Raw genomic sequence first — 24,783 nt, 5'->3', positions numbered from 1 at the left:
TAGTCGTTATTTGGGTCAAAATATACTCATACACACAGCTACATTTAATGCGTACAATTCTTATATTGCATACAATGCCGAATGTGTTTCAAGTAATTTGGTGGATTACAAACAAAAGACTTAGGAAACGAACAGCACGATTAGCCAGCAACCGTTCAATTTTAAAAGTGAAGCAAAAAATAGAATACACTGTTACAGCAGTTTGGCTTTACTTCTTACAAATAATAGAAAAATAAAAGAAATAGGTTCATGCCTAATGTGGCAACAGTTTAGAAAAAATATTATATGCATAGAGTAGTATGGCCCGTGTATCTGAGACGATTCGAAAACTATTTTGTTCGATTTACTACACAACTCCTGTTATTGTAGACAATTTATGTTTGACAGAAAACTAAAATTGGTGGTTGTGTGAGTTTGAATCTTTGGCATTCCTTTTTCATTTGCAAAAAATCGTCGATAATTAAGCTCGACTCCAACGAGAAATTAATTAAAATTAATATTAAACTGATCTTCGCCCTAAATCAGCTTGAGTCAGGCTGGGGTTTGAACCCACGTCCTTGAAAAACCTATGAAAAGTGTTATCACGGTTGTTAGCGTACAGAGTTTGTCGTGAAAGCCATTCAGGTTGAATGAGGAAAAGCTCATCACTGTAAAAAACACATTGCATGTGAGAAATGAAAGGTTCCATGACAGAGGAGCCACTTCACAGCCGATATATCTGATGAGCTGCTACCAACAGCGAAACCAGGTCACATAATGGTGGTTGTGTGTGTTCGAATCATTGGCTTTCCTTTTTCACATGCAAAAATCTTCGATCATTAAGCTCGACTCCAACAAGAAATTAATTAAAACAATAAAACCGAGTAAAAAACTCATTACAAATCCACCTATTAACCCATACCGCCAGAAATCAGTAATTATTTTTTGATTACTAAAAGTCAATGAATAAGTAGTAACGACTGGTAGTATCCAAAGAGTAACTACTTGCTTGGTAAAATAAAGGATTAGTAGGTCGATTTTTTTTAAATAAAAACAAAACTTTGTTAGTAACTCGAACGAACTTTGTATCGAATTGACTAAAAGAGGCTTCTCTAAAAGAAACTTCAGTTTTTTTATAGATGAATCGATTTCAAATTATTTTCTTGCTAATCAGAATATGAAATATGGGAATCTCTGAGAGAAATTGGACACTTTTTCAAAAAGTGGTTTTTGATTGCCTTTATTTTTTGCTCTGTTGATGCTGCTCATCAGCAAAACATTCCAGTATATTTTCAGATTTTTTGCGTCTTGAAAATGTCGAATTCTGTAAAAACTATATGGAGAGAAATACTCATAACTTCTCACGGCGCTCTTGAAACAATTTTAAATGGAAGGTGCTTACACCTCGGAAGTTTTTGCGGATTCTGAAACTACAATGTTCATAGATGAGAACAATCAAAAAACAAAAAAAAATCGCCGGAACGCTTTTTAAATAAATCGCGATTTAAGTTGACATTTTTAGGGGTTGTTTAGGTTTTCGTGATTTTGCTTAGAAACCGCATTTTCTATCAGAAATGGAGTAAAACAAATATTGTAGCTATGAAAATTCTCTACAAGATTGACCTTTATGGTATTTTCGTAGTTTTTAGCATTTTTGAGATATAGAAGTTCAACTTGGGACAATGCACTGACTGTATCGCCCCCTTATAAAACAATGTCATGAAGGGTGCGCCTTAACTAACTTTTAATGAAAACCTCTTACACGGGGAAAGTTTTTGTGAATTCTGAATCAGCAGTGTTCATAGATGAGAAAAATCCAAAAACAAGAAAAAGTCGCTGTAGGGATTTTTCAATAAATCGCGGTCAAAATTCACATTTTTAGATGTTTTTTAAGTTTTTACGCTTTTGCTTGAAAACCGCAAGTCCAATCGAAATGTAGCTAAAGAAAATGTTGTAGCCGTCAAAATTCTCTAGAGGATTGACGTGTATCATTTGTTCCCACCTTTTACCAGTTTTGAGATAAGGAAGCTCAGTTTACATTTTTAGTTTTTTTTTGTTAGGGTTTCGCGAATTTGCTTGAATACGGTAAGTCGTATCGACATGTGGCCTGAGAAAATCTTAAAGCTGTGAAAATTCTCTACAAGACTGGCTTAAGCAACTTATCCTTAGTTGTAGCATTTTTTAGATATATAAGTTTAAGTTGGGAATTTGCAGTGATAACATTGTTTTATAAGGGGGCGATACAGAATTGAATTGAATTTGAATTGTCCCAATTTGAACTTCTATATCTCAAAAACGGTAAAACCGACGAGAATATCATAAATGTCAATCTTGTAGAGAATTTTCATATCTGCAACATTTGTTTTAGTCCCATTTTGATAGGAAATGTCGTTTCTAAGCAAAATCGCGAAAACCTAAACAACCCCCAAAAATGTCAACATAAATCGCGATTTATTTAAAAAGCGCTCCTGCGATTTTTTTTGTTTTTTGATTGTTCACATCTATAAACATTGTAGTTTCAGAATCCGCAAAAATTTCCGAGGTGTAAGCACCTTCCATTTAAAATTGTTTCAAGAGCACCGTGTTCTTTAACATAATAGAAAAAAACCTGTATAAAAGATGTTTAACATAAATTCCTAAATAAAACATCAAAAAAAAACAATTTTTATAATTAAACTGTTTCTTTGTTTGGTAAAACTTTATTAACAAATTTTAAAAAAATTAGAAACAATTAAAAGCGTTTCAGTCGGCTTTGCCGACAGAGATATACCCTCAGCCTTTGTGGATTGAAATACTTTTTTCCCCAAAAAAAACTGTATTTAAATTTTCAAAATTTATTTATTTACGTATGCACCGACAAAAGTATGGATAGGATTAAAGCTCAAAAATTTGCGGGGATATCGATAGGTGCGGACCAACGCAGTATTCGGTTCGAGCCCTCCAGCAACTACATATGGTGCCATAGGGGTTTTTTACAACTTTTGGGCTGTTTTCTCAAGAAGTATGGACTTGCCCCAGAAAAAACTTTTACTGCCGTAATTGAGTCAGCGAATGCAAGTTGCTTCAATAAAACTCAAAGTGATTCGAGAGCAGGAGAATTAATCCAAAATTTTGTATGGAAGGTACCTGACGGAGTGTAAAAATATAGTCCATATTCGAACCTGATCTATATCTGGTAGATATTTTAGGATGTGTATAGTATGGACCAAATCGGTAACTCCCATCAAGAGTTATCGTGCGCACAATTTTTCTGAACATCTTTGAACTTTTGTGGGGGAAGTACCTGAAGGAGTGGACCGATATGGCTTATCTTCGAACTTAAACAAAATTTGCACAAAATATTATGAAGACCAAATTGTGGACCGAATAGACATATCCGTTCGAGAGTTATCTTGCGCTCCAACCACTACTCACCGTGTCATAGGTCTTTTATGTACCTTTCAGGCTGTTTTCTAAGGAAGTGTGGATTTGCCCCTGATGAAACTTATACTGTTATATGGGGGACAGTGAATACAAGTTGAAAATCAAAGCGATTCGTGAACAGGCCCTAAACTGAACTCTTCCGAAATTTTAAGTGGACTATAACCTGGATCTAAATTTGGGAGTCATTCCTTTTGATTAATATCGTGCCAACCAGCCATTTTAGTTGGTCACTGTTGGATTTTTTAACCTTTTGGTCATTATTGCTATAAGCATGGACTTGCCCAGGAAATAAATATATCATTGTAATCATATAGTCACAAGGAATAAATCCGAAAAAAATTAAAGGAATCCCTAAACGGCCCTTAAACAGCATTTTAGCGAACTTTTTAACTTTTGTGAACAGACAGATAGATAGGGTCTAAGACAGACAGATAGATAGGGTCTAAGACTATTATTTCGATGAGATACAGTTTGGTCGAGTGAAAGTGGTATATACCCTCGTTAGTGTAAGGGCTGAGAGTATAAGAATACAATTGGTATATTTTTGTACAAAAACACAAGCCACTGTGATGCAATGGGTTCGATTCCCCGGCCTTCAAATTTCCAAAGGTGACAAAAAATCCTTAAGTGTAATGTTGGCGTCATTTCCTGAGTATTTCGTTCATGTAAAACTTCTACATAAGTGGACACCACTTAAGACACGCCGTTCGGACTCGGCGATAAACAGTAGATCCCATATCATCCCAGCAAAATGTTCTATGACAAATCATGAGTTGAATCATGATCAAATGACTTGTTATGGGTGAAAATTCAGGTGAATCACCAATAATGTCATTTACAAGGTAGTGACACACTCTCTCACCACTTTATTGTCATGGCATTTTGCATAAGTTCATTGTCATAGCATTTTACACCAGTTCATTGTCATGGAAATTTGCACCAGTTCATTGTCATATCATCTTAAACCAGTTCTTTGTCATATCATTTTGCACCAGTTCATTGTAAAGGCATTTTGCACCAATGCTTTGGATGCGGATTTTCACCAAACAGGAATAAAATTGTCAGTCCAATTGCGTCATTTTTGGACTAATAAAAATACAATCCACAGATGATTTCTATCATCAGATCGTATTTGGCTTTACTTTTTATTTAATTTTCAAGATTACATATTATTTTGTTTTGCCAAAAGCATATTTGTCTCCTTCGATGTCTGCAAGATATTTCTTAAACTTGGGTTCCGTTTTTTCAACATTTGGTGAAGTTTTTGCCAATCTCAGCGCCTGACTCATCATTTGGGAAATCTACTAATAAATTGAATTCTGTTATGATATCTTTAAAAAACTTTTTCTGTAATAGTTATCATGTTACAACGTTTTGTGCCATAAGCCGAACTAAGAATAGATTTCCAAACGCACTGGTCTTCTAGTTTGCTTCTCCAATTTTAAATGTCATCTTCAACTTGGTCTTTCAGAGTTTTGACCTTCCGTTGGGGCGTCAACGATTTGAATCCGTTTGAACTGAATAAAAGGAAGTAGATGAATGAAAGGAACGAACTAAATTGAAGGAACTAAATGAGTGGGCTTTCTTATAACTAGACTGCGGAATCCTATGCAAATGCATATATGGTTAGGATGGTCGTAGAGAAAATCTGATTAGACAGAAACTCGTTTTATTACAAAATAAAACGAATTAGGCCCAGAAATTTTTGCATATCGTGCATATTTTGACATATTTGTACATATCTGCATAAAAAGAGCATATGCAAAACCATATGCAAAAATATATTCAATGATTTGTGGTCTAAATATCCTACCAAAATGGCTGAAATTTTGTATTAAGTCTTCGTTAGGTGTATGCAACTTTACAACTGAAATCTGTCCGCATAGGTCCACGTCTTCATATAGGCCCCATAGAACGGTACCTACCGATATTCGGTATTTTGAAAGTTGTAGCCTCAATATCCCACCGAAGTGACTGATAATTGGTATTTAATCTTCGTTGGGGGTATAAAACACTCCACCTGAAATTTGTCGGCATAGGTCCACGTCTTCATATAGCCCCCATAGAATGGTACCTCCCGATTTTCGGCATTTTTATGGTTGTGGCCTCAATATCCTACCGCAATGACTGAAATTTGGCATTTTTTCTTCCTTGTGGGTATAAAACTTTCCACCTGAAATTTGTCGGTATAGGTCCACGACTTCATATAGCCCCCATAGAACGGTAACTCCCGATTTTCGACATTTTGAAGGTTGTGGCCTTAATATTACACCGAAATGGCTGAAATTTAGTACTTAGTCTTCATTTGCAATATTAAACTTTCTCCCAGAATTTTTTCGGTATAGGTCACGTCTTCATATAGCCCCCATAGAGCGGTACCTCAGGATTTCTGGTATTTTGAAGGATGTGCCCTCAATATCCACCCGAAATAGCTGAAATTCGGTATTAAGTCTTCGTTGGGGGTATAAAACTTCCCACCTAAAATTTATCGGTATTGGTCCACATCTTCACATAGCCCCCATAGAACGGTACCTCTCGATTTCTGGTATTTTGACGGATGTGCCCTCAATATCCCTCCAAAATGGCTGAAATTCGGTATTAAGTCTTCGTTGGGGGTATAAAACTTTCCACCTAAAATTTGTCGGCTTAGTTTCAGGCCGTCATATAGCCCCCATAGAACGAAACCCCCGATTTTCGGTATTTTGAAGGTTGTTGCTGTGGTTATACATTTCTCTATTTTATTGACTTGTCTGAAGAGAATTTTAAACAGAAAAATTTTACACATAGACATTTTTGTACCTATTATTGAAAAATTTGTTGCATAAGAAAATATGTAAAATGCATAAATTTTGCATATGAAAAAAATTTATGCATTTTGCATAATTTTGCATATGTCATATGTTTCGTTTGCAATATAATCAGAAGCCAAAAATATGCCCAGTCCCAAAATTTGACATGAATCGGACCAAAAATAGGGGTTGCATAAAATTCCGCTGTCTACTTATAACGGAATACTTCCGAGAGAGTTCTAAGGTATCTTGGTATTTCGTTTAAAAAAAAATCAGAAAACTTCTCTAAGAAAAGTTGACTGCAAAGTTTTTAGGCTGATATCAACAGATCTATACGGTCAAAGGTGACTGATGGTTGCATCCCCGCAAATCGTATATGATCATTTTCACATAATGAAGTAAAAACCACCCACAAAAAAATGCGCCAAAAAGAGGTCTAAGATAGGGTCAATGAGAAATCAGATTTAACAGTTGTTGTTGTTATGGCTGTTGTAATAGTATTTTATATTTTGTATGTTTGCTTTTTTTCTGCTTAATCTGGGATGCTACATTCGATAGGACGTAATCACAAACCTACTACATTTATTTGATTAGGGTTGGCATGGCAATTGAAAAGGTGCAATGTGTTTTGCGGGCCTATGTCGCACTGTGTTGCTGTACTGGAAGAATCGTTGTCTTCTCATCTACACTAAAGACAGAAACATCCTGTTGCAGTTTTCAGGGCGATGTTCTGACAGGTTTGAATATTTTTCCATCGCGTTGCACTTATATTGGCGGACCATACTGACACCGCATAGCTCACCAAAGAACGACCTATCGCGTTATATGTGTTCAACGAGGTTTCTTTATCTACACACCAAGTGCTGCCAGCCAAGGACTTGAGGACCTTGTTCCTACATCTCAGTTTTCAGGGCGACGTTCTGATTGGTTAGAATATTTTTCCATCAGGTTTCACTTATATTGGCGGACAATATTGGCACCGCATAGCTCACCAAAGACCGACCTATCGCGTTATATGTGCTCAACGAGGTTTCTTTATCTGCACCCCAAGTGCTGCCGGCTAAGGACTTTAGGACATTGTTCCTACATCTCAGTATGTTGCAGATAGCCATGGCTGTCGAATGTGACCCCTAGAAATTTTGGGTTACTTTGTGTCGAAATTCTGTTACCATCGATCATGACATTCTACTCTGTTCTCACCTTTGCCGTCCATGTGGTGAATAGAGTGGCCGTAGATTTAGTGGCGGATATTTGCATATTCTTCTCGTGGAAAAAAGTGGTAAAATGAGTCAAATATGAATTCAGCCTCTAACAAATGACATCTGGGAAGATACCTGACGCCAAGATACAATCATCCGAATACGTTACGATCTCAATGCCGTCTTGAGGAGGTCGAATAGAGGAGAGGTAGAGTTTAAACAGTTCCAGAGATATCGTCCCACCTTGGGGAACTTCCTGTCTCACTCTACGGGGCTTGGTCTTCTTCTTCCTGAATTCCACGTACGACTGGCGTCCACACATATAATTTATTATCCAAAGTTTCAAACTTGGCCGGAGGGTAGTCAGCTCTATGTCCTTAAACAGCGTGGAGTACTTAACAGACGCCAAGATACAATCATCCGCATACGTTACGATCTCAATGCCGCCTTGAGGAGGTGGAATACAGGAGAGGTAGAGGTTAAACAGTTCCAGAGATATCGTCCCACCTTGCACGTACACACATTTAATTTATTATACAAAGTTTCAAACTTGGCCGGAGGGTAGTCAGCTCTATGTCCTTAAACAGCGTGGAGTACTTGACAGTATCAAAGGCTTTGATAAGTTAAGCGCTCATCACTGTTCTATCACACGGCTTGCTCTGGTTAAGATCTCGACTAATATGTGTGGAGATTGTGGTCAGCACTGTTGTCGTGCTATGGGGCGTATACTGGGGAGTAGCACAGGTGCTATCTTCCTTCTTTTCAGGTTTCGAGAGTGACTTAAATGTTGCCCACAATTCACTTATTGCGGCTCCAATGCTGCAAATCTTCAGATAATTTAACCACTTGTTCCGCTTATGCTCAACCACCAACCTATTAACTTCCAGTGACAGCTCCCTGACTCTGGAGTTATTTGCCAATCCCGTCGCCATTGCTGGGAAGTTTGGCCTCACTTCGGATATTCTACCAGCAAGTATATGGCGAGCGTGTGCAGCAGTGATGATGTCTCGGAACATCCTTTCTGCTACCTGAAAAGAAACGATGGGTTGCCAGGTGACGTCGGACAAATGACGTGACATGATGATATTTGGCGCACCGTTTTACTCTCCGCTAATTCTGGTAGGGGAATCCTCAGTATTTGGTATTTTTGAGAGAAAGGATCGTTGAAATATCTACGGATCAATATGCGTTGCCAGTGAATTCCGGCGTCGTATGACGTTGATGATGCATCTCGGTTGTATCCATCGACATAGACACAGATTTAAGAGCAAGGTTTCTGACGGTATACACCGGAGTGCTCATACTGCAGTATTACATAAAATATCGACAGGGTTAAAATATATTCATTAATCGACTTATCGATCAATCGGGACATCAATTGCGTAATGTCGTGTTCGATACGCAGCTTGTAATCGTCAATAAAAAACAGAATTTCAGTATCATTGCACTGAAAAACGACTCTTCTGGTATCGTTTCATTACACTAAAAATCGACTCTTCTGGTTTCGACACGATTACTGTGAGAAACGACAATTTTTGGCATTGTTTGCTCAAATTCATATTTATATGTAATGAGTATTATTGGAACAGGAATCATCCAATTTTAGCATCAACGGTTGTTGGCCCACACTCAAATTCATTGAAAAAAATAATAATTCCCAAAACATTGAATATTAACACCATAATGCAATAAATTCAGGTTTGATATATTTGAATGGGGTCATTGGGATTTTTTAAATTTTGAAATTGATCTGTAAAACCGACTGTTTTATTTTTATAAATATTAGTCAATCAGTAAAAAAAGTATTATAATTCATCTCCTCATTACTGTCACTGGCTTGTGGACAAAATACAATATTGTCAATACTGCGCGTAAGAACTTTTTAGAATTAAATTTTATTTATTCAAATTCGTTATAAATTATGTTTTAAATATTTATAAATTACTTTACCATCTTCCCCATGTTTAGTATCCTGTGATTTCAAAATCCTTATTTAAGAGACAATTAAAAAAATAGAAAACAGCACACATATTTTTCTTTTTTATTCTCAGGACGATAAATAAGCTTAGAATACAAGCATCATGTCGATATCCTTTCAAAACTATGTATTTACAAACAACACACATGTTGGATCTGTCTACGGTCATATAGCTGCAACATTTAATCGCTTAAAATTTAACCAACTGTAATACTAAGAATGTTTAACATTTCAGAATCAATGCCATATGCACAAAAAAATATTTGTATATTTGTAAACAAAATGGCGTCGTGGCCTTTACAGCAATTAACGGTTTAATATGGAAAATCTTTATAAAAAAAAACCGCTGGCTACCGTTTGTTGGCTTTGAAAAAATATGTATGCAATTTCAAGTTTTATTCGATGCTAGTTTTGAAATCGTTCAAAGGTGTTTAGACATGCGATTGTAATTAGAGCGATTATCTCGATACTAGTAGTAAATCGACATTTGCTACACATACACAGAGTGGAGCTAGTCAGGAGTCCAGAGGGTATTCACTTCTAATAACAATAGTTAGGTACAGTTTTTTTCAATATTTTTTAAGCTTTGGTTTGTTAAACAAATGAAAAAAGCTATTGAAATGTTTGAGCTTAGCTTTTGTTGGTTGCCAGTATGAGCAGGATGATGGTAATTACCCTCGGCTGCCTTGTAGAATTCTTGAAAAATAATTAATAGGATTTACTTGAAGTGTTTAAATTTTAAAACTGGTTTAGTTGGTTGTTTAGCTGAACATATTTAAAGCACAAATAAAACTGGTAAATACTAAGAATAATAATTTGCATTCTTAATTGCTTTGATTTCAATATTCAATCATTTGATCTTTTTTGTTATATCTGAAAAGTAGAATATAAAATAAAATATTGTAGTTTTTTGTTTTAAAGACACAAGATAAATTTCTTTCATAGGACATTTCATTGATTTCCAATAATTTTTTCACTAAGTGATTTATGGCAGCACGTACCTATTTTTTCGTTGGAGAATTAAACAGAAGAATGATGCCAAATGCTACTAAAAAATATATAACCCACGATCCGGGGGGACATATTTTAGCCACCATTGGAAATTGTGAGAATATAGAACCAAGAACTTTTTAGTGAAACGCAATAATGCTAATTACAGTACCACTGCGGTTTCCAACTCCCTCTACACCCACCTTCAGTCTTTTTGCGCTACATCAACTGATACCAAGTTTCGAAATAATCCTTCTACAATTTCGAAGCTGTTCTTTCCCCATTGCTTGAACTGTTCAAGGATTCGAATGCGAATTAACTTAATGCTAGACCACTCTTATCTTTCTTTACACCTCAATGTTCAAAAGATTCCGATCTGGCAAGCAGGAGAGCACGAAAATTCTCGAACGTATCAACTTATTTGGTGCAAACTTAGTTTAAGCTTGAAGATGCGTCATATCGGTCTATTTCCTCCGAAACCTCCCCAGCAAAAAAATCATTACCAAATAATGGGTTTTAAGAGTGCTTGTTGGTAGTCGTAACTACTTACAAAACCCCATACTAACCCATTATTTTAACATGTCGCACTCAATAAATAGTTATTCTATGGCCACTAGAAGTTTAAAAATAAGCTAAATGTTATATTTTTAGAACAGCTTAGGTGGAATTTGTTTTCAATTTCAACACACTTCATATTTTTATTTTATTTTACTCTCTACTGGATTTGATCATGCGAACATCTGATTAATATGGTTGTTTAAACGCTTACTTGTGCACCACAAACTGTTTTTATATTTTTAACAAAAAACTCGCGTGGAAACACTCGCCCTGTGCCACCGTACTCGTTACTTAGTAAGGTGTGAAGTACGTAATTTTACCTTCACACATTACTTTGTAATGGGTTAAATAATGGCTAACTAATCCATTTTGCTGGTTCCCCCACAAAAGTTCAAATTTCAGCGCTCAAATGCTACGCAGCATAACTTTTGTACCGAGTAACCGTTTGAGCCAAACTTTAAACATCACATTTGTCCATCTCGGTGCAATGGTAAACACACCCGCCTTACACGCTGAATGTCTGGGTTCGATTCCCAAGCCCCGGCAACATCGCATTTTCAACTGTTGCAAAATACCCCTCAGTATTCATTCATGTATTCATTCGGCAATACAAAGTAGGTCCGATATTATTGAGCTAATATGAATCTGGTTGCACTCTTTTCAATGAGAGAAGTTTCCCTTCAGTGATGTTTGTGGGAACATTTTCTAGGCATATAATAGGTTCGAACATGGGCTTTATCGGTCCACTAATTCAAGTACTTGCCACAGAAAATTATTTTTTTTTTCAAAAGTGCAGGATTTGTATCCGATATTTTTGATTTTCTGCAACAGGTTATACTCGCTAAAATTTTTTCGCTGGCAAGTCCATACTCCCTGCGATAACGGGAAAAAAGCATAAAAGTTCCGTGTCGGAACCAACTAAAATGACTGAGGAGCACGGAAACTTACGAGTTGAGTATTCGATTTAGCCGAAATTTTGCACATGTTCATTTTCCAAATGTACATGAAGTATATCGGACAACACCTTCGGGTACCCCCCTCACAAAAGTTCAAAATATTCACTTAAATGCAGTTTAAGGGCTGTTCCAGAATCATTTTAAAATTTTCATTGTGATTCTGCTTACAATGATATATGTACATAGTTATTTTCGTGCGCAAGAGCATGATACTTAACCTAATGGCCCAGAAAATCTTAACAAATCGACGGTGACCAACAAAAATGTCTGACGGACGCAATAAGAAGTGACTCACATGGGCCCAACATTTGCACATCGTAATATTTCTCTCATTTAGCTATGTCTCTCCGTCTGTCTGTCTCGCTGGTGCGCAAGATAACTCTCGAACGAAGCAACCGATCGGGTCCAAAATTTGGCATTCTTAATATTTTGTCCAAACTTAGTTTAAATTCCTTCCGGTACCTCACCCTCAAAAGTTCAAAAATTTTCTCTAAAATGGTGCGCACGATAACTCTCGAAGGGAGTTACCGAATTGGTCATAATTTTGCATATGGTAATATTACTTTCAGGCATAGATCGGGTTCGATACCCACTCCTTCGGGTATAATAATAATAATAATTATTCCACAAACATCCCAGATGGGACAAGGCAGATTTCTCTCATATCAATGAGTGCACCCCGATTCATATTAGCTCACTGATATGGGACCTACAGTTTATCGCCGAGTCCAAACGGCGTGTCTTAAGACACCACTTGTACAGAAGTTTTACATGGCTGAAATAATCAGGAAATGTCGCCAACATTATTGACGGGTATTTTGCCGTCGTTTAAAATTGTTTGATGTTGCTTGGTCGGGGAATCGAACCCACGACCTTCAGCATGCAAGGCGGTGTACATAACATTGAACCACGGTTGCACCCACTCCTTCGGGTATCACCCACATAAAATTCGGTAAAAGTGACATTTATGAGCCCCCTCTCGTATCGTTCTTATGTTTTCAGCAGGTTCTCCTCGCGGCCCCATTTACGATGGTACAATTTTTTTCGGGGGAAAGCCCATACTTCCTGAGATAATGGCCTAAAAGCTTCAATAAACCTTAAAGCACCAACTAAAATGACAAATCCACAAGATAACACTAGCAGGGGGTTTCTAATTGGTCCAAACGTTGTACATCGTTTTATTCCTTACAGCCTCCAATTATGTCCGAATATCGACTAAATCCGACCACTCGTTCGGGTACCTACCAGAAAGAAAGAGTGCAGTTTAAGGACTCGTCTGTGATAGTTTTTCAATTTTTGGCAACATGTTTTATATGCGGCCCTAGTTAAAACGGTACAATTTTTTTCGGGGCGAACCCATACTTCCGGAGAAATTGACCCAAAAGATCAAAAAACCCCTTTAGACGTCCGAAGTATTGTGTTTGCTTCATTTCTTTACTTTCGAGGCACAGCTCACCCTCAGCATTTATGCTAACGAGGGTATATACACTTTCATACGGGCAAAATGTGCCTCATCGAAATAATGGTTTTAGACCCCAAGTATGTTTGGACGAAATGTGTTTCAGACAATTTGGAGTCGATTGAGCAATGTCCGTCCGTCTGTCTGTCTGGCTGGCTGGAGCGCACGATAACTCTCGAACGGATAAACCGATTCGGTTCAAATTTTGGCTTTCGTAATGTTTTACCCAAACTTAGTTTAAGTTCGAAGATGGGCCATATCGGTCCACTCCTTCCGGTACATCCCCCACAAAAGTTCGAAAATGTTCGGAAAATTTGTTCGCACCATAACTCTTGAAGGGAGTAACCGATTTGGTCCATACTTTGCCCAACGTGAAATGTGTACCAGACTTAAATAAGGTTTTAATATCGACTCAATCGGTCCACTCTTTCGGTTACCTCCCATACAAAATTTCGGAAAAGTTCAGTTTAGGGCCATCTCTCGAATCGCTTTGATTTTTGTTTTAGCAACTTGTATTCACTGAGCTCCATACGACGGTACAAGTTTCATCAGGGGCAAGTCCATACTTCCTGAGAAAATAGGCTGAAAGTTGCAAAAAACCCCTATGACACCGTGTGAGGTGGTTGGAGCGGAAGATAACTCTCGAACGGATCTGCCGATTCGGTCCAAAATTTGGTCTTAGTAATATTTTGTCCAAACATAGTTTAAGTTTGAAGATAAGCCATATCGGTCCACTCCTTCAGGTACCTCCCCCACAAAAGTTCAAAAATGTTCGGAAAAATTGTTCGTACGGTAACTCTTGAAGGGAGTGGCCGAATTGGTCTAAAATTTACACATCCTAATATATCTACCAGATATAGATCAGGTACAAAAATATGGACTATATTTGTCCACTCCATCCGGTACCTCCCACATAAAATTTCGGATAAGTTCACTTTAAGACCTGATATCGAATCACTTTGATTTTTATTGAAGCAACTTGCATTCGATGCCTCAATTACGATGTTAAAATTTTTTTCAGAAGCAAGTCCATACTTCTTGAGCAAACTTCCTCCACAAAAGTTCAGCGCTTTATTTATTCTGTACGTCTACAATTGTTACGATAAATATAGCATCGGTTCAGCATATAGGTTCAATTTTACAATGTAAAATTCTTAAAAGAAAGTTTCTCTAAAAACCCTGGTAATATACATATGTATGTGACTATGGGCTTCTCTTCCTTGTCTTAAGTCGGATCAAGATCGTTAATGAGACTTTATAATCATTCATCAGCCTCTACATCTAACAGAAATCCTATCTACCATCATGGTAGGTACAATACAATGTGTCACCCTTAAAAATTCTGGGCATTTCAAACGCTGGTTCTTAGATAATACCATCATCAACATTTGAGCGGTTTGATGACTTCTTATTCGTCCTTTTCATGTGCGTTTTTAGTTTTTATGCCCTCCACCCTAGTATTGAGGGTATATTAAGTTTGTTTTTTTTTTTTTTTTTTTTTTTTGACAACCCATCGAAATATTCATTTGCAACCCTATATAGCACATATCGAGCTTTTTGTAGAAAATTAACTTATGTTGAAACTGAGGTATGGGGTATTGTAACTCGCGATCAGTTTTACTATACCATAACTTTTGACGGCATTTCGGCAAAATAAACTGTTTTAGCCCGATTCACCGAGGGGTTTCTTAAAATAATAATTTGAGCGGAAGCTGTGGTCGTACTAATGTAAAAAAATCGGAAAAAATCGTTGAAATAAACGAGTTTCATTATGTTATTTTCCAATTAGTGGTTTTACAACACAATATAGAGCTAAATGCTCAAAGGAGAAGTTAAAGAGCACACTTCAGAGTTGAAGTTTCTAATGTATGATTTTTTAATATATCCACTGTATCTACCTCAAACGGATGCTGACATTTTGAAACCTGAAAAATGGGGTTTTTTGAATTTTTGCTCTAATCGGGACGCGCAGCTGGATTTCCCTAAAAGCTTATTATTGGATTGTAGTACTCGCGATTTCGAATATTTTAATGTATAACATGAGGGTGTAGCCCTCACAGGATCACAGTAATCTGCGCCTAAACACGAAATTTTTGTGCGTAAATTTTTCTCAAAAACCTATTTTTTTGCTTTAAAATTTACAAACGTCATTCGATTTTCGTGGAAACCCGCGTAAATTTAGTTTTTTTACGTTCTGAATCTAACAAGCCACGACGCGTAAAAATCCACCCACTAGATCGGCGGATATGATACTCCTCAAATTTCGAAAATTTGCAAAAAATTATTTTGAAAATATCGCATATTAAAACGCGTTTTGGATGTGTCAGTTCTACTTAAATAAATAGATCGATACGCGTGTTTAAACTGCGCGAAAACAGATATTTAAAAACTCTCGTAAATCCAGAGATATAATAGATTTTTTCTAAAAATTGTGTGCGATGCTACATCCACGGTTCTTGATGGATCACATTGAAACGGCATAGAAGGACGTATTTTTGAATGGTGATTATTGAAATCGGATGCGCATAAAATGTAAATGAACTTCGCGGAAATTATGACCATTTTACTGTATTTTGCACCCTAATATGCAGCAGATGCTACATCGTGGCCGCCAAATAGAATTTGACAAACTGTACATCAAAAAAGAGGGATTGATTCGCTGTGTTGGAAAATCGGATGCGCATCATGTCATTTTCATAATTACGCGGTTTATATGCGCCTCAAATGTTGTAATATTCAATATAACATTATTTTAACGTTATGCCACAATTGGAATTCCTTGGGATTTAATATAAGGTTCTAATAATATTATCCAATAGGAAAACTATAAGCGAACAATTTGTTACAACGGAATATCATCATTATTGTGTGAAATTTTGACGAAAATGCCGAAGAACTCAAACATTTTTTCTCCAACTTTTCCTATAAAACCATAAAAAAATAAAATTAGAATAATATAATTTTATTTTTTTCGTAATATTTTCTTCGTATTTTTGCAAATAACATGAATACTATAGCTCCAACCTTCACAACTTAGGTTTCATTTTATTCCTCAAAATGTCTGGATGCTGTTATAACTTTTTTTATATATTTTTCGTAAGTATGAGCGCTATTGTTTCAAAATTATGTTTGTAAATACGTGAAATTATTTAACAAATTTGATTTTTCGCGAATCCATTGAGACTTCGCGATTATTTTTTGCATCATCGCAAAGGTTACGAATTCAGTTAACGATAATAGGATATAACAGCTAACTATATTAAGCCGCGATTTTTTTAGAATTTTTTCTAATTATCATGATTAAAACGGTCATATCTTTTGCGCGCAACGATCAAAGTAAGTAACGAAAACAGATTTAGAATGCTGATTTTTTTCTTAATCTATATACCAAAAATCATTGATGTAGTATCAAAAATTGTTTTCGATTTTTTTGAAATGGAAAAGACAATTTTAGACATTTTTCCTGATATACGAATGTATATATTCTTGTTCTGAGAAAAATTCGAATATTGATATATCGGTCCACGTTTTAGTGTAGCCCCATATAACGGTACCACTGCATTTTAGGTATTTTGAGGATTTTATTTTTGTCCGAACTAGCTGTAATTAAACATTTGACGTTCTCAGTGGTCAAAAAAATGATCTAATAAAAGTTGTCAACATATGTCCATGTTTTGGCATAACCCCTATATAACGGTACCTTCCGATTTTAGGTATTTTGAAGATATGAGCTACATTTTTTGATCTAACTACCAGTAATATGACATCTGAAGTTTCCAGTGGTCACAAGATTTCTCCACCAAAACTTGTCAACATAGGTGCATGTTTTGGTATAACCCCCTTTCCGATTCTAGGTATTGTGAGGGTTTTAGCTAATTTTTTACTTAACTACCTATAATTTGACATTTGAAATTTCCAGTGGTCACAAAAGGTATAAATGTTCGACCCAGCCAGACTTAACGATTTTTACCTGTTTTTTATGGCTTGGTATCTATCATCCCGAAATGATAAATGATCTCAGTTTAATGTTTAAAAAACAATTTTAAATATGCCCATTTTTCATTTAAGCGAAATTTACCTTGCCTTGCAAAAACATTTAACCTTGGCGATAATCATGAATTAAATAAAAAATATCTTTATTGCTCAGCAAAATATTTTATTATTATTCTAATAATTTTTTATATCACCCAAATTATGGGTTATTATGTGCTTGTCTATTCGACCTATCAGATCACAGTTGGGCGATTAATGAGCTATATTTCAAAATTTCAATACACCTTTTCATTTCAATTTTCGCATTCCTCATTGTCTCTTTCCAGTTATGGCCTCTTGGGTGCTTCAGGTTGTGGCAAAACCACATTGCTTTCCTGCATTGTTGGTCGACGCCGCATTGATTCTGGTGAAATTTTCGTTTTGGGCGGTAAACCAGGATCTCGTGTATCTGGGGTGCCGGGCAAACGTGTCGGCTATATGCCCCAGGAAATTGCCCTCTACGCCGAATTCTCTATTCGCGAAACAATGATGTATTTCGGTTGGATTTTCGGCATGGAAACAAAGGAAATCAATGAACGTTTACAGTTCTTGTTGAACTTTTTGGATCTACCATCGGAAAAGAGATTGGTGAAAAATCTCAGTGGTGGCCAACAGCGGAGAGTATCATTTGCCGTGGCTCTTATGCATGATCCGGAATTGTTGATTTTGGATGAACCCACTGTGGGTGTGGATCCTCTGTTGCGTCAAAGTATTTGGAATCATTTGGTTCACATAACAAAATCAGGACAAAAGACAGTTATCATAACCACACATTACATTGAAGAGGCCAGACAGGCGCATACGGTAAGATTGAAATAAAACGAGAAACATAAATAAATAAATGAAAAACGTAAATAATTTTCCATTTTCTCTCTTTTTAGATTGGTCTCATGCGTTCCGGTAACTTATTGGCCGAAGAATCACCTAGTGTTTTACTCTCCATGTACAAATGCATCAGTCTGGAGGATGTGTTTCTAAAACTTTCTCGTCTACAGTCACAAAAGGGCGATGTATCTCAGGTTAATTTCAGGTGAGATGGAAACAAAACATAATAATTGCATGTAATTACACATTATATAGAATCATATATACATATATAAAATCATCATTAATTTATAAAATCTTTTTAATTTTCGCATGTTTTAGTTTATTAATAAATTTTATTTTTGTTTTCTTTATTTTTCTTATTGATTTATTTTCATTTCATTGTACTTCAAAACAAAACACTTTACAACAAAAACAAACAATCAACAATCAATCGATCGGTCAACAAATATATATACCCCAACATAAAACTCAATTATCTCAAATTGTATGGAACCACAACCAACAACAACAAACACTGTCATCAACATTGCCCTAAACTGCCATAATTATTTTTCCATTTTTTTATTTGTCTTAATTTTATTGTGTATTCGTGGGTGCATTTTATATTTTTGTGTGTGGATTTGTGTCTGTGTTTCTAATCATTGTGATCCCATCCGGTCTAATTCTCTCCATGTATCCATGATCGCTACCTGTAAACGACATTCAAACTAACAGTAATAATATTTCGTTACATGCCATGGGCTTCGGCAGTAAAATGGACAAACCCAGTGGCAGCCAAGAAGGTGGCGTTGTCGGTCTCAATTTCCATCAAAGCAAAGAAATCCTAATCAATGACACCAATGGATCCATATATACGGTATGTAGACATCATTTTGATTATTCAAACGTAATTAGTTATACATATAATTATTCCAAAAAAAAAAGAAATAATAATTAAGCGATTTAATAGGGATTCTTGGACTCTTTGAAAAATGAAAGTGTGTCGTTAGTGACGTATTTTTTTAATTTTAGTTTAATTACTAAGTCAATTTATTTACTAATATCTCCATACAAATCAGAATTCGTAATGAAATTTATCACAACTCAAGTGGGAACAGTATTAATATTGTTGGAAATGGATGACGACTTCAAGTGCCTAGCCAAATAAGATCACAGTTTTCATTACCTTTCCTCATTGTTTAATCATGCCACAACTACACTCAGTTTTAACTACACAATAAGTCGGATCCGACACTATAAGTCGGATATTATTATCAGACATTATTTTTAAACATCCTACTCGTATCCTATTTCCCTTCGGAAATGTGCGATGAACATAAATATTTTCCATCCGATTACACGTCTAGGCTTCAGTAAACCCGTAATAGCGCCCAACAAAAATAAATATGGAAATACATACTTATTCCTGATTCGGTTGAAATTCTTATACATACACAGGGCAATCATGGATATTTCCAAGGAAGTTTTCGCACGGAAAATTGTTTTAAAAAGTGAAACTAATTGTGAAACTTACAATGGAATATTCCCGCCGAATAGACAAAATATTCATTTTTGGACATAAATATGGAAATACAAATTTGTGAAATTGGGGAAAGAGACCAAATTTATGTTAAATACTGAAGAATGTACAAGAAATAACTGATACATTTTTATACCCTCCACCATATGGAGGGTATAATTAAATTTGTCATTCCGTTTGTAACACATCGAAACATTCGTTGGAGACCCTATAAAGTATATATATTATTGATCAGCATAAAATTCTATGTCGATTTAAACATGTCCGTCCTTCCGTCCGTCTGCCTGTCTGTTGAAATCAGGATACAGCTCGCAATTTTAAAGATAGAGAGTCAATATATGGTACAGACGTTTTTATTACTTGCAGGATGGTTGGTATTGAAAATGGGATATATCGGTCCACGTTTTGATATAGCCCCCATAGAACGGTACCTCCCGATTTTCGGTATTTTTAAGGATTTAGCTACATTAACCTACCAAAATGGCTGAAATTGGGTACGTAGTCTTCTTTAGGGGTATAAAACTTTCCCCCAGAATTTTGTCGGTATCGGTCCATGCCTTCACATAGCCCCCATAGAACGGTACCTCCCGATTTTCGGTATTTTGAAGGTTTTAGCTTCATTATCACACCGAAATGGCTGAAATTTGGTACTTAGTGTACGTTAGTGGTATAAAACTTTCCCCCAGAATTTTGTCGGTATCGGTCCATGTCTTCATATAGCCCCCATAGAACGGTACCTCCCGATTTTCGGTATTTTTAAGATTTTAGCTTCATTATTCTATCAAAATGGCTGAAATTGGGTACGTAGTCTTCTTTAGGGGTATAAAACTTTCCCCCAGAATTTTGTCGGTATCGGTCCATGCCTTCACATAGCCCCCATAGAACGGTACCTCCCGATTTTCGATATTTTGAACGTTGTGGCCTCAATATTCCACCGAAATGGCTGACATTTGGTATTTAGACTTCGTTGGGGGTACTCAAACTTCCCCTTTACATTTGTCGGTATAGGTCCACGCCTTCATATAGCCCCAATAGAAAGGTACCTCCCGATTTTCCGTATTTTGAAGGTTGTGACTTCAATATTCCACCAAAATGGCTGAAATTTTGTATTTAGTCTTCAATGTGATATAAAACTGTTCGCCAGAAATTTGTCTGTACAGGTCCACGCTTTCATATTGCCCCATTTCCGACTAAAATTCGTCGGTATAGGTCCACGTTTCGATATAGCCCCCTTAGAACGGTACCTCCCGATTTTCGTAATACTGAAGGTTGTTACGTCAATATCCCACCGAAATGAAAAATTCGTTATTTAGTCTTCCAAGAATTATAAAATATTCCATAAGAGTATTATCAGTATAGGTCCACGTCTTCCTATATCCCCATAGAAGCGTACTTCTTAATTTTCGGTGTTTTTTAAGTTTTAGCCACATTCTCTTACGGAAATATAGGAAATTTGGTAGTTGGTCTTCTTTGAGTCTAAAAACTTTCCGTCTAAAAACTTTGAGTCTAAATACTTTCGGTGTAGATCGACGTTTTGAAGTAGCCCCCATAGAACGGTGCCTCACATTGTTTTACCGAAATTGCTGAAATTTAGTATTAAGTCTCCTTCATACACTTGTATTTTACTTCAATACAAATTGTGGTGGAGGGTATAACAAGTTCGGCCCGGCCGAACTTAACGGCCCTCTTACTTGTTACTACGAGGAAATGTCCATAGCTATATAATTTGAAAAAGTGTTCTAGGCCGTGTCTGAATTGGGGGCTTATCAAGAACATATCTGAAGAACATATGTTGAAGATTAATATTGATAGCCACGAAAAGTATTTAGCAAAGTTCTAGAGTGTAATGAAATCTAAATCTGATTTCTATATCGTTTCTATCATAGTCCGATCTATTTTTCTTGAACAATAAGAAACATCTTAGAGATGCTATACCATCTTTTATGCACCTTAATATAATCAGCAGTAATCAACATCACTGTCATCTCATTTTCAATCATGATGAATGATACCCGCAGTAAGTTGTATCTCTAACTTATTGATGCAGAGCAGTGAAGCCAGTGGTGTGTTTTGGATTTTTAATATTATAAAATTCAGAATAAATTAAGTTGGTCACAAAGAGCAAAATACTTTAAAATGAAACTTTAGCATCATCATCATCAAATAGTTTGAGTCATTTTTAAAGACACATTTTTTGTATTTTATTTCTTAGCGATGTTATGGAAATTACACGAATAGATAAGTTTATTCACCGCATCGCAGTGTTAACCTTGACATTGTTTTGATTTGAAACCAATAGCTACGGAATTTAGTGAGACATTATACAATTTGATATACATACATATGTATGTATATTGATAACACGTGTTAATAGCTTTAAATCGAATTTTTATACAAAAAATATATACTTTAGTAGTTCTTAAAATAATTATAGCACTATGAATATTTTTGCATTTCTTAGTCTAGCTAGTCGTTCTTCTTATATTTTCGTGAGAATTTGTTTATTGTAGTAATTTTAACATAATTTTCATGAGAATAGTGAATGTTTCAAAAGTAAGTGTGACTTCAAATTTGCAATTCCAATTGTATGCAACATCTGTAATTCCAAATTCAAAGTGAATTTATTAAGCCTTGTAACTTATTCAGTAAATATTTATAATATTTATTATTCATCTTTTTGGTTTTTATGATTAACTAAAATCTAACGAATTTTGATTTCAGTTTATTATTATGAGAAGGGGAAGATTGGGACATATAGCGCATTTACATTAAAAAGGGTTTAACAAGGTTTATTCAATTTATTTATTTAGTCTTCTCTAGATGTCAAAAGTTGTTGTTGCGAGGAATACACTAAAAAAAATTAAACAAGAAAATATATTGACAAAATTAAAATTATGACAACTACATAAGCACACTTTTGGTTTAAGAGAATTATTTTCTAATACATTCTTAAAAATATATATTTTGCCAGTGGAAGCTGGGCTTACTAGTTCACCTGGTAATTACATCATTGGTTTGAGTAAAAATTCATTGACCGCTACACCGATTTCAGTATAATTTGATTCCTTGGCACGATTCAAATTTTATGAAATTCTGACATTGTACATTGCGAGGTTGGTGCACAAAATACCTAAAATCTGGTGAAAATATATATTGAAGCTATATCCAAATCTGAACCGTTTTAAATAAAATTTAACAAATTTATTTCTATTTTTCAAATATCAAAAATAAACCTAATTCGTTTGTTTGGTCCACTAAACCCCCCAAATCGGGCGAAAATACTTGCGGCAGTTATATTCAAATCTGAACTGATTCTCACCAAAAGCATAAGCGTTCTTCCTATGGCTAAAATATATCTCCAATTTGAAACTGAATCGGACAATAAATGCCACATGTATGTTATATGTGTGTTCATGTACTTTGTTAACATGTTTTGCCTGAGCCCAGGTTATATGGGCTGATTCAAGCTCTTTCTTTTTTTACAACGAATCCAGGTGTTTCATGGGCGCCCTCTTATAAATATAGCATTTTTAAAAAATAGGGTATAGGAGAAGTGCCCGCCCGTTCCGAAATTCAACTAAATCTGTAGCCTATTTTTACCGGGGGCCATGACTGTACATTCCCTGACAATTTCAGGAAAAGTAAGAGTGAGAGCGGTCATTTGACATTTGAATTTTATTTATAAAGATGTACGGGAACGAAAAAAAAATTAAAAAAAACTGTAACAAATGTCAAAGTCGCCTACCAGCTAATCAGAAGGCGGCAACTATGTTACTATTTTTATACACGCTCAAATTTGTCGAGTAAAAGTTTGTTAAATAGCGTTTCATTCAGCGCCATTTTTGTTTAAGGGGAAAAAGCCCCATAAATGCAAAAACATGTAGTTTTAGCCCGGTTCTGACAGTACAAAACCCAACTAGGATTTTTGTATTCTCAATATGTACTTTCAAAAAATGTATACTAGTAGTTCTTGAATTATCAGTGTTGCATAGTCCCAATTTACATTAGGCAAGTTTACTTGCGGTAAGTCTCTGTTTGTAAGAGAGATCCGTAAGGGAAATGCAATGAAAAAAATTGCTCGTTCCGGAAGTTTTCAGGCAATTCCTTTTATTTTTTCGAAGTTGACATTGTTTTGAAAAGAAGACTTGCCGGAACAGAATTGCTTGTGTAGACTCAAGAGGCACTTTAAAAGGGAACGAGAAAAATTGCCGCAAGGCAAATGGCTTAATGTAAATCGAGACATAGTGTAATTAAATGGAATGAACGTTATTTTAGGCATTAATAAGCAAACGTTTATTCATTAACGCTACTGGAAATCAGTTTTGAGAAAAAAAGTCAAAAAGTCATAACCCTAATGTACATATTGTTACGGAATTAGAGTTTGACTTAATTCCGTGTAGACGTTGTTTTATTCCCCGATACGATTTGTACCAAATAAAACTAGAGTCCGTTCTGGATTACAATTCTACAATGATCTATTGCCGTTATTCACTTCAGCTATTCACACAGTCTTTAGAATACACTGACGACTTAGTTCGCGATATGATTTACAACTAACTTCCCACCCGCTTCGGGAACAGTCTATACATAAGAAAACGGGTATGAATGTGTAGTATTTATATCCGCTTGCGTATGCGTAGACTGTTTCAGCACCCTTCATCTGGAAGGTTCTCCAATGTTCAAACGAGATCCAGATACACATACACACATAATCGTATACAAACAGACGAATGAACGCATCAATGCGCCACAGGTAATTAATACGAGGGAGTACGAGGGGTTACAATGACGTCACAATGTAGAAGCATACTTGAATAGACAAAATGAATGAGAGAGAAAGAATACAAAAACAATTTAGCTAAGTAGAGAGTGTAAAATAAGTTGTTGTTACAAAACTGTCACAATAAACTATATGCTTAAGGGTAGAATTAGAAGTGACATAACCATAACGCCATAAGGCCATATCAATCAGCTAATTGAACCAAACCTATGGAAATCAATGTATTCGATTAGTAGTAACATAATATTATGCATAGCCATAACCATAAGAAACCAATTGGGTTTTGGTTTTCT

At 35.7% G+C, this 24,783-nt stretch overlaps 1 protein-coding gene across 23 annotated transcripts in view; it reads left to right on the top strand.

Moving 5' to 3' along the window:
- Nucleotides 1–24,783, top strand: part of snu (ABC-type transporter snustorr) — a 144,457-nt gene that overhangs the window by 112,595 nt on the left and 7,079 nt on the right. For 13 of the 23 annotated variants that reach the window (XM_073962805.1, XM_073962809.1, XM_073962814.1 and 10 more), the window contains 3 exons: nt 17,651–18,167; nt 18,245–18,393; nt 18,942–19,047. In XM_073962805.1, the coding sequence (XP_073818906.1) occupies nt 17,651–18,167; nt 18,245–18,393; nt 18,942–19,047 (772 nt within the window). Of the gene's footprint in view, nt 1–17,650; nt 18,168–18,244; nt 18,394–18,905; nt 19,048–24,783 lie in introns of all 23 variants that reach the window. The other 10 variants (XM_073962794.1, XM_073962803.1, XM_073962795.1 and 7 more) reach the window with 1 other exon arrangement.

This window comes from Musca autumnalis, unplaced genomic scaffold (assembly GCF_047663935.1).
Source record: "Musca autumnalis isolate F117 unplaced genomic scaffold, ASM4766393v1 scaffold_1, whole genome shotgun sequence".
Classification (NCBI taxonomy): Eukaryota; Metazoa; Arthropoda; class Insecta; order Diptera; family Muscidae; genus Musca; species Musca autumnalis.
The sequence above is the reverse complement of the archived record's forward strand: the minus strand, read 5'-3'. Positions and strand labels throughout refer to the sequence as shown.